General features: G+C 33.9%; 1 protein-coding gene across 7 annotated transcripts in view; it reads right to left on the reverse strand.

Moving 5' to 3' along the window:
- Window positions 1-10,210, reverse strand: part of LOC107596257 (phosphatidylinositol 4-phosphate 5-kinase type-1 gamma-like) — a 48,214-nt gene that overhangs the window by 20,867 nt on the left and 17,137 nt on the right. For all 7 annotated transcript variants that reach the window (XM_016286954.1, XM_016286950.1, XM_016286952.1 and 4 more), the window contains 6 exons: window positions 9,074-9,105; window positions 7,709-7,801; window positions 6,674-6,804; window positions 5,028-5,145; window positions 2,525-2,677; window positions 335-634 (listed from right to left, as the gene is read on the reverse strand). In XM_016286954.1, the coding sequence (XP_016142440.1) occupies window positions 335-634; window positions 2,525-2,677; window positions 5,028-5,145; window positions 6,674-6,804; window positions 7,709-7,801; window positions 9,074-9,105 (827 nt within the window). The remainder of the gene's footprint in view (window positions 1-334; window positions 635-2,524; window positions 2,678-5,027; window positions 5,146-6,673; window positions 6,805-7,708; window positions 7,802-9,073; window positions 9,106-10,210) is intronic.

Below are 10,210 nucleotides of genomic sequence, written 5' to 3' on the forward strand. Positions count from 1 at the left end.
TTTGGATAAAAGCGTCTGCTAAATGACTGAATGTAAATGTAAATATATATATATAAAATAATATTTCTTATTATTTAGCTATTTATATATTATTTAGTAACAATAATAATGATGATAATAATAATAAAACATATATATATATATATATTGTATTATTATTATTATATAATTACAAAATTTGGGCCAAATTGTGTAGCCCTACAAACAAGCAAACCTGGAGTTTTTGTGTTTAATCACATTTTAAATCACAGTCACAATTTTTTTATCAGAAAAATGGCAATTGGATTGTTTTCCCCAGCTTGAGCAGCTCTAACCCCAAGCGGTCCACACTCACCAGACAGTCTCTCTGGAGCGTCTTCACCAGCGCGTTATACGTGTCCACGTCCAGCAGGAGTCCGTCCTGAACGTCCTGCATGAAGTCCAGGTCTTTAAAGGTGGGCTTGGACTTCTCGCGCTCTTTCTTGGACGCGCGGCGCTTGCACGTGGAGCCCTTCAGGTCGAACTTGAGATGCATGCGAACGATGCGCGGCAGGACGTTATTCATCACCACGATACGGATGTTCTTCCCGCCGGACTGAACGCAGTACAAGCCGAAGAACTTGGGCAGCAGCGTGCGGGGATTCTGGTTCAGGTTCTGAGGGATGAACAGCACAGATCAGTCATCTAAAGAGTCAGAAAACCTGGCTGTCTATGCATGCAGTAGAGCACTGAAAAAATGTTTGAAATCAGTGCTACGTGATAATTTTCTAGTTTAGTGAACAAAAATCTCATTATTATCTATGGATCAAAAAACATGGACATACATACTGTATGTTTTTGTATACTGCTGTTATAATGAATGATTATTATGATTGCGGGTCAAACTGACCATAAACTGGTTTTAATAGAACTCATCAATATCACACTATGAAAAATAATAAATAGTCACCACCATTGCAAATAGCAAACAGATCAAAACATTATTATATGTGACCCTGGAGCACAAAACCAGTCTTAAGTGTCCATTTTTCTAAATTGATATTTATCATCTGAGTCAAACTGAATAAATAATCTTTCCATTGACGTATGGTTTGTTAGGATCTGACAATATTTGGCCGAGATACAACTATTTGAAAATCTGGAATCTGAGGGTGCAAAAAAATCTAAATATTGAGAAAATCATCTTTAAAGTTGTTCAAATGAAGTTCTTAGCAATGCATATTACTAAACAAAAATTAAGTTTTGATATATTTACGGTAGGAAATTTACAAAATGTCTTCATGGAACATGATCTTTACTTAATATCCTAATGATTTTTGGCATAAAAGAAAAATTTATAATTGTGACCCATACAATGTATTGTTGGCTATTGCTACAAATATACCCCAGCGACTTAACACTGCTTTTGTGCTGCAGGGTCACATATTATAACAAAATTATGACTTTAAAAAAAACTAACTATAAAATAAAATTGCATTTAACAATTATTTTTTAAATTACATTTAATATGTTTATTTTCACAAACTGTGAATATACTGTATACAGTTTTTTTTTTTCAAATGTTATTTTATGTTTGTGCTTTTGGAAGTTAATCTTTACTATCCCTAATTATACTTATTATTTAGCATTTTTAAGGCTCATTTTGAACACAAATTAAGCACTAATTTGTAGCATTTAAAAATTATTTGAAAACTGTATTTCAATCCTTAAAGCAACTAATAAAGAGGAATGCCTTAAAACTCAAACTCTCTAAATTACTTGAAATATATATGGATTAACACCATTCATTTTAAGTTTAATTGATTGTTTTATAATTTCCATTTTTATATCATCTATATATTTTAGTATTTATTATTTGTTAATCTATATTTTTAATATTTTCATTCGTCGAATGATGCAAAATGAGGCATTTGAAAACCTAGAGCCTTTAAAAAACATTTTCATTGCTTGAAATTAAATTTAAAAAATGAAATAAAAAAATGAAATTTAGTTTTAGCTAAATAAGATAAATAAACTAAAACTTAAAAACTATACAGACATATTAAATAAACTAAAAACAAGATTACTAAAACATGAACCTAAATTAAAATAAATAAATAAAATATATTTTATAAAACTAAAATATATAAATAAAATTAAAAACTATAATAGTATATTATACAACAATAACATTGTTTAAAAATGGTAACCATGGCAAATGTGATTTTTTTATTTTATATATTTATAAATTTTTTGGATAAACTAAATTTGTGCCTTGACCACAGACTGTTTGTGTTTTAACGCACAAATGCGTGATCTTAAACTTCATAACTTCACTTACTCCTAATGCTGCAACAGCTTCACATTACATTCATTTTTAAGCAATTTAAACATCTGATAAGGGTTGGTGTAAAATGCTAATGTTAAGATGCATAATTTGAAAATCCACCAGAAATATTAAATCATCCAGCAACACTTTTATACTGTGATCATGCATACTATGAAGGATGGATAGTGTGCAGACTGATGAATCTGAAACTGGACTGAGGACGAGCTGCTGGCTCACCATGTAGTATCCCGGAAGCAGCTTCTGCAGGAACTCAGCCTCTTTGTGCATGACGGTCTTCAGGATGAATTCATCGTCTCGAGTGAGGTAGAAAATGGAGCCGCTGGCACCGGGGTTTGAGAGCTCGATCAAGGGCTCATTACAGAGAGAATACTGCAACAAACACACAGACATACAGTGACGTCAGAGAGATGCTGCATTTATTCTGATTAATGCTTCTGCATTGAGAGCTTGAACACACAGAGTCAGACTTGAGTCTGTTTTCTGAAGCTTTTATTAACATGAATCACCGTCCACTTTTGTTGCATGAAATAAAAACAGCGGCTCGTGATCCGCAGAAGAAAGTAAGTCAAAAATTTGGTGTAGAAATCATTTTCACTCAGAAATTGCTAGTAAATTTCACAAACAATTACAAAGAAACTGCAAGAGACTCATGGAATGAAACATGATATTTGAAATTTTCTTGTAAAACGTAATTCAATAGTCTTTGACTTTTTGAACTCTGAAAAATAGTTGTTTACAGTGCATAGGTTTGGAACAATGTTTTTTTTTTAATATATATCATTAAGATACTATTATAGCTTTTATTAATATTTTGAATGATTTTTTGTTTTTATATTTTCTTTTTTCATTTTAATTTTAGTTAAAGTTTTAGTAATTTTGTTGCATTTTTGTCATTTTTATTAGTTAAAAAAAAATATATATATATATATATATATTTTATTTAATTAAATTTTAAGTAACAACCTTTTAAAAATGTTTTACTGTAGTTTTAGTTAACTATAATAACCCTGGGTTGCAACATGATGACAGCATTTCCTTCTGTTACGACCCAAAACTTATTTGATTTGTCTAGGGACATTAAGGGAATGTAACATTCATAAAACGCTACAATAAAATGTGATATATATTTTAATAGTGCATATCAAACGGTGAACGTCGTGAAGAGGAGAACACTACATGTTCAAACAGAGAAAAATACGTTTATTCATTAAATTCAACCCCAACCAATATACCAAGAAAAAGGCTTTAAATTTGTCATTGTATGAACCATTTCTTTAAAAAAGAAGCGACATAAGGGTTGGGATCACACACACACACACACACTCACACTCACTCTCACACTCACTCTCACACTCACTCTCACACACACACGCACTCTCACTCTCACACGCACACGCACTCGCACTCATGCACACACAAACGCACACACATCACACACAAACACACACACACAAACACATCACACACACACACACAGAAACACACACACAAACAAACACAAACACGCACACACACACACGCACACACACACACAAACACACACACGCACACAAACACACGCACACACACACACACACACACATCACACACACACACACATCACACACACACAAACAAACACAAACACACAAACAGGTTTACATTTGTGAAAAGTGGGGACTCTCCATAGGTGTAATGGTTTTTATACTGTACAGACCGTATATTCTATTGCCCTACACCAACCCTACCCCTAAACCTACCCCTCACAGGAGACTTTCTGCTATTTCAGATTTTCAATACACTCCATTCTGTGTGATTTATAAGCGTTTTGAAAAGTGGGGACATGGGGTAATGTCCTGAAAAGTCACCTTCTCCTTGTAATACCTATGTTATACCTTTGTCATTATACAAATGTATGTCCTCATTTGTCACAAAAACGCGTACACACACACACACACTCACACACACACACACACACACACTCACACACACACACTCACACACACACTCATCAGTGGGTATCTGTTGTTTTAAGTGCTTAAAAAGGAAAGTATTAGTGTGATTAGTGTGGTAATCACCATCTGTCTCAGGTAGTGTGTGTGTGTGTGGGCCTATAAAGCGTCCATGTGCTTCCACACACACACCTAATATGTTTCAGGTTCATTTTAGCTCCAGACGCGGTCATATCATAATTATGCATTAACCTTCCCATGACCTCAGCACTGCCCTATATAAACCACATCACTGACCGCACACTCATTCAGCCTCACTGGTTCCTCAAGAACAGCAGATCAGCATATTATACTGATTTCTGAAGATCATGTGACACTGAAGACTGGAGTAATGATGCTGAAAATACAGCTTTACATCACAGGAATAAATTACATTTCAACAGATATAAAACAGTTATTTTAACCTGTAAAAATATTTCACAATATTACTGTTTATATTGTATTTTTGATCAAATAAATGCAGCCTTGAGCTGCAGAAGAAACCTTACCAACCACAAACGTTTGAACGGTAGTGTAATATATATTTTTAGAATATTTTTTATCATTTTACAATTTTGTAATCGTTCATTGTTTTCTCAATAACTGTGACGGATTACAGTTACATTTATTTTGTAATCAAATTATGTAGCGCCGTTACATGTAAACTGTTACAACACTGGAAATAACACACAGTTATTAGTGAATGAGAGCCAGCGTCTGAAGGCTCTGGCGTTTGTGCTGTGTCTCACCAGATAGTCGTCCGGTCGAATCCCGAAGAGCTCTCTGAAGTAGCGGAACGCCACCGGAGCGTACGTTTTAAACCTGAAGTCTGGATAGTGATGTGCCGGTGTCAGATTACTGCCTTCACTGAGAGAGAGAGAGAGAGACACGGACACACATCAAATCTGCATCATCCGACTGACTGATGATCAACACTGCTTTCTTACAGTTGTAGCATTTGGACCAATCAGACACACAACTAGTCAATAATCATGCAGATTTATGTTACAAACTTATAGAATTGTACAGTAAGAAAGTTATTTCCTTTAACCAGGAAATTAACGTTCTTAGAATTGACAAGACGGTTGACCCTGAGTGGTCAGCTAAATATCTACAGTGGATCTAAAATATTAATAATTAATCATAATTAGTTATGGTTAATTATTCATATTTCCTGTTGTGAGCTAAATTTGCTACACAGTGTACACTACCGGCCAAACGTTTGGCATCAGAACGATTTTTTATGTTTTTTACAGGAGTTTCTTATGCTCATCAAGGCTGCATTTATTTGATCAAAAATTTGAACAAATTTAATATTGTGAAATATTATTATGATGTAAAATAACGATTTTCTATTTTAATATACATTAAAATTTATGTAATTTATTCCTGTGATGCGCAGCAGTATTTTCAGCATCATTCCTCCAGTCTTCAGTGTCACATGATCTTCAGAAATCAGTATAATATGCTGATTTATTATCAGTGCTGGAAACTGTTGCTGCTTCATATTTTTTTGGAATCTGTGATACTTTTTTTCAGGATTCTTTGATGAATAAAAAGTTTAAAAGAAGAGCATTTATTTAAAATAGAAATCTTTTCTAACAATATACACTACCGTTCAAAAGTTTGGGGTCGGTACATTTTTATTCTTTCTTTTTTTTTTTTTTTTACTTTTATTCAGCGAGGATGTGTTCAGTCGTTAAGAAGTGATAGCAAAGATTTATATTGTTAGAGAAGATTTCTATTTTGAATAAATGCTGTTCTTTTTAACTTTTTATTCATCAAAGAATCCTGAAAAAAAGTATCACAGATTCCAAAAAAATATGAAGCAGCAACAGTTTCCAGCACTGATAATAAATCAGCATATTATACTGATTTCTGAAGATCATGTGACACTTTATACTGGAGTAATGATGATGGAAATTCAGCTTTGCATCACAGAAATAAATTATACTTTAAAGTATATTAAAATAGAAAACCATTATTTTAAATTACAATAATATTTCACAATATTACAGTTTTTTCTGAATTTCTAATCAAATAAATGCAGCCTTGATGAGCAGAAGGTAGACTTACAAATCTTACTAATCCCAAACTTTTGAACGCCAGTGTATGTGTAAAATATATTTGAAGTGTATTGTATTGTGGGATACAGTTTTCCACTAAAATGCTGGCTAATAACTAAGCCACCCAAGTCCGTTATAAAAATATGTTTATATAGAACACAGTCTGCGTCTGTTGGTGTAAGTGCTTGATTTGAATGAAGACCAAAGCACTAGTAGTTACACTAGCGATGCTTGACTTAGCAAACACCACTAACTGAAGCAGTGAGACTGAATGAAGAGATGGATTTAACACTCTCTGGTGCAGCAGAAATCTCACATACTGTACAGACCTGGGGAAGAAGATGCTCTCCACCACGTAGAAGTCTTGCATGAGGACGTCCCGCTCGGGTTTGGAGCTCAGGTTACCCACGGTGTAGCCGATCCCCAGCTGAATGGCTCCTTTCAGGGCAGACGAGGTCGTCTGTCGACACACAAGACGAACACTTCTGACTCTCTGACAGCAGTTAAACTCGCCCTGCATCCTTGACATACAATGACTGCATAACAGCATGAAGACAGATACAAAGGACCAAACATAAAATGTTTATAAAAATGTAATATATATATGGCAAAACTTCATTTTAAGGACCAATTCTCACTATTAACTACTTGCTTATTAGCATGCATATTATTAGCATATTGGCTGTTTATTAGTACTTATAAAGCCTTATTCTGTTTTATTCTATTTTTAAATATATTTTAATATTTATTTTAAAAATATATATAATATTTAAAAAAATATTTTCACAACATACAATTAAAAAAAATCTATAACATTTTCATATAAAATATATATAAAATATATTTTATAATAAATGATATAATATAATAAATATATATATAATTTATAATATATATTAATATAAATATATATAGCATTTATATATAAAATATATATATATAAAAAATGTTTCCTTCATAATAGACCAATTTATTGGCTAATATTTGGAGTATTTTTGGATTACCACCACTAATAACTAAAATGTCAGGTTCCCTTTGTGTCAGTAACAACTTTGTCAATAAACAATACACAGTAATGTTTTAATTTACTGAAACTAATGTGTATAATGATTGTTCATTTTAAGTCTAGCTATTTTAATGTCTCATTAGCTGTCCATAAATGAAGTTATATCATATGTATGTGTATATACAGTATGCAATGAAGATAAAAAGCTGTCTGAATGATTTCCAGGATGGACGCTTTTGGACCACACTGTATATATCAGCAGCCTGAAGTAAAAATTGACTGAAATTGTGATTGAAATGGACAAAATTGAGAAATGAGATGGAGACACCATGAAGCTGATGTGTGACTGAAGATGCACCTTCTTGTAGGTGGTTTCGCCGGACGCATCGACCCGCCTGTGACCGATCTTCTTCTCAGTGCCAGAGCTGGAGTGACACGAGGAAGACGGCATCTGAGAGGACAAAAAAATCACAAACGAGATCTCATTTACATATTTCTCATAGACAGCAAAGAGTTTAAATGGAGATTTGATCATCCAAATGATGTGAGATGCTACAGTATCTACATGCATTCTGTAGCTCTATGCTATTAATGTATGATTCATTTTTGTCTATTTTTAGGAGAAACATTTAAGACAAAGTTGACACTTCAGTTCATAGTTCTCCCCATTATGAAAATTTGCCGAAAATGTACTCGCTCTCAGGCAATCCTAGATTAGGATGAGTTTGTTTCTTCATCAGATTTGGAGAAATGCAGCATTGCATCAGTGTCTCAGCAATGGATCCTCTGCAGTGAATGGGTGCCGTCAGAGTGAGAGTCCAAACAGCTGATAAAAACATCACAATAATCCACAGCACTCCAGTCCATCAGTTAACATCTGGAGAAGACAAAAGCTGCGTAATAAATCTATCATTAAGGTGTTTTTAACTTTGAACCATCCCTTCTGGCTAAAATATGAGTCCATAATCCATAATAACGCTTCCTCCAGTGAAAAAGTCCACCTCCTGTTGTCTCTCACATCAGAATCCAGCCACATATTTGTTTAGAGCTGTTTTGGACTGTTGTAAACAGTGCTTGATCTGTGCAGATTTCTCTCCTGATTCAGACCAGACCACTTTTTCACAGGACGAAGCATTATTATACAGTTTAAACCTTTTAAAGGTCCACTGAAGTGCCTTGAAACATGCAGCGTTATTCTATGTGTAGACATAATTTCAACTGAAACAGGAAGACGGGGCGGGACATATCGAGCAGCCTGAGATAACCTTAAGGATAACATATTCATACTAAAAGCCAAAAAACTTTCATTTTGATTTCATGGGGACTTTAATGATGGATTAGTTTCAGCTTTTGTCTTCTCCAGATGTTAACTGATGGACTGGAGTGCTGTGGATTATTGTGATGTTTTTATCAGCTGTTTGGACTCTTATTCTGACGGCACCCATTCACTGCAGAGCATCCATTGCTGAGACACTGATGCAATGCTACATTTCTCCAAATCTGATGAAGAAACAAACTCATCCTAATCTTAGATGGCCTGAGTACATTTTCAGCTAATTTTAATTTTTGCATGAACTATTCCTTTAAATCTCAATTTCTGAAACCTCTGATCAATAACATTTTCCAAACACTTGAACATTTAACTCTTCTCAAGACTGCTTTAAGTAACACTGGAGTTGTATGACCGAAATTAATGATATACAGATAATAAATGATGCTTCACCTCGGTTATGTAGGTCTTCTTAAGCGCAGCGTCTGAAATGACAGAGGAAGAAAGAGAAATGCAGATTATTTAAAAAAATGTCTTAATAAATGTCGTTAATAAAACAATAAAAGAAAAACCTAATAACAGTGAGCAAGTGTAAAAATGAGCATGCAATGAATGCAACATACTACAGTAGTATGCAACGGTGCTGTCACATGACCTCTTTAAGTTGCACATCTGATTGATTGAAATAAATGTGGTCATTTCACATTTTTATGCAATTTTCTATAAAAATGTCTTATGGCAGTCTGATTAAATAAAGAATCAAGAAAGAGATGTGGAAAATCATGCTTTGTATTACTTCCAGTTCAGTTGTCACACAGGAAGCTGAAGGTCAAGTCGAGTGCATTGCATCATGGGATACATTAACACACTGCAAAACTAGTATGAAGAGTGTGTTAATCTGAACACACACTGGTTAATGTGTGAATAACAATTCAAGGACAAACGGCGGGAGTCTGCAGCTCTGTGCTGCCTTGCAGTCATTTCACACTGCGTTTTTCTTGCACATGTTTCTGTGTCACTGAATTCAAGGGGAGGGGGCGGAGCTACAGACAAGTAAACCTGTCAATCATTCCTCAGCACGTGCCGGCGCGGAATTAAGGCAAGATAACAGAACGCAAATGAGACTTGACCTGCTTTACACCCGAGAGGAGCGAGACAATTTAATAACAGGGAATTAGAGCAGCAATGCAGTGCTGTAAAAAGTCTTAATTTCATCCTGGGACGCGGATGAGTCTCATCAACACATGTCCAGGTCATAGTTTTAGCACACAATCAAAAGAAATTAAATAAAAATATATATTTTGTACGAAGAAAATTAAGCTTATTTGATAAATTAAGCAATATATGTTTGTATATAAATTAAAAATTATATTTTGCATTAAAATAATGTTACAGTGTAATATATATATATATATATATATATGCTTAAATGACATGAAAATAATAATTATATATATATATTATTTTTCCAAGCAAAACATATGATCTTATTAAATGGGACCTGGACATGTTCTTGACAGATTTTGTGAGATCAGCAATATCCTCTGTAAAGCTTTAAGAGAGTGTGTGTGTGTGTGTGTGTGTGTGTGT

Source organism: Sinocyclocheilus grahami, unplaced genomic scaffold (genome assembly GCF_001515645.1).
Source record: "Sinocyclocheilus grahami isolate Dianchi unplaced genomic scaffold, SAMN03320097.WGS_v1.1 scaffold216.1, whole genome shotgun sequence".
Lineage (NCBI taxonomy): Eukaryota > Metazoa > Chordata > Actinopteri > Cypriniformes > Cyprinidae > Sinocyclocheilus > Sinocyclocheilus grahami.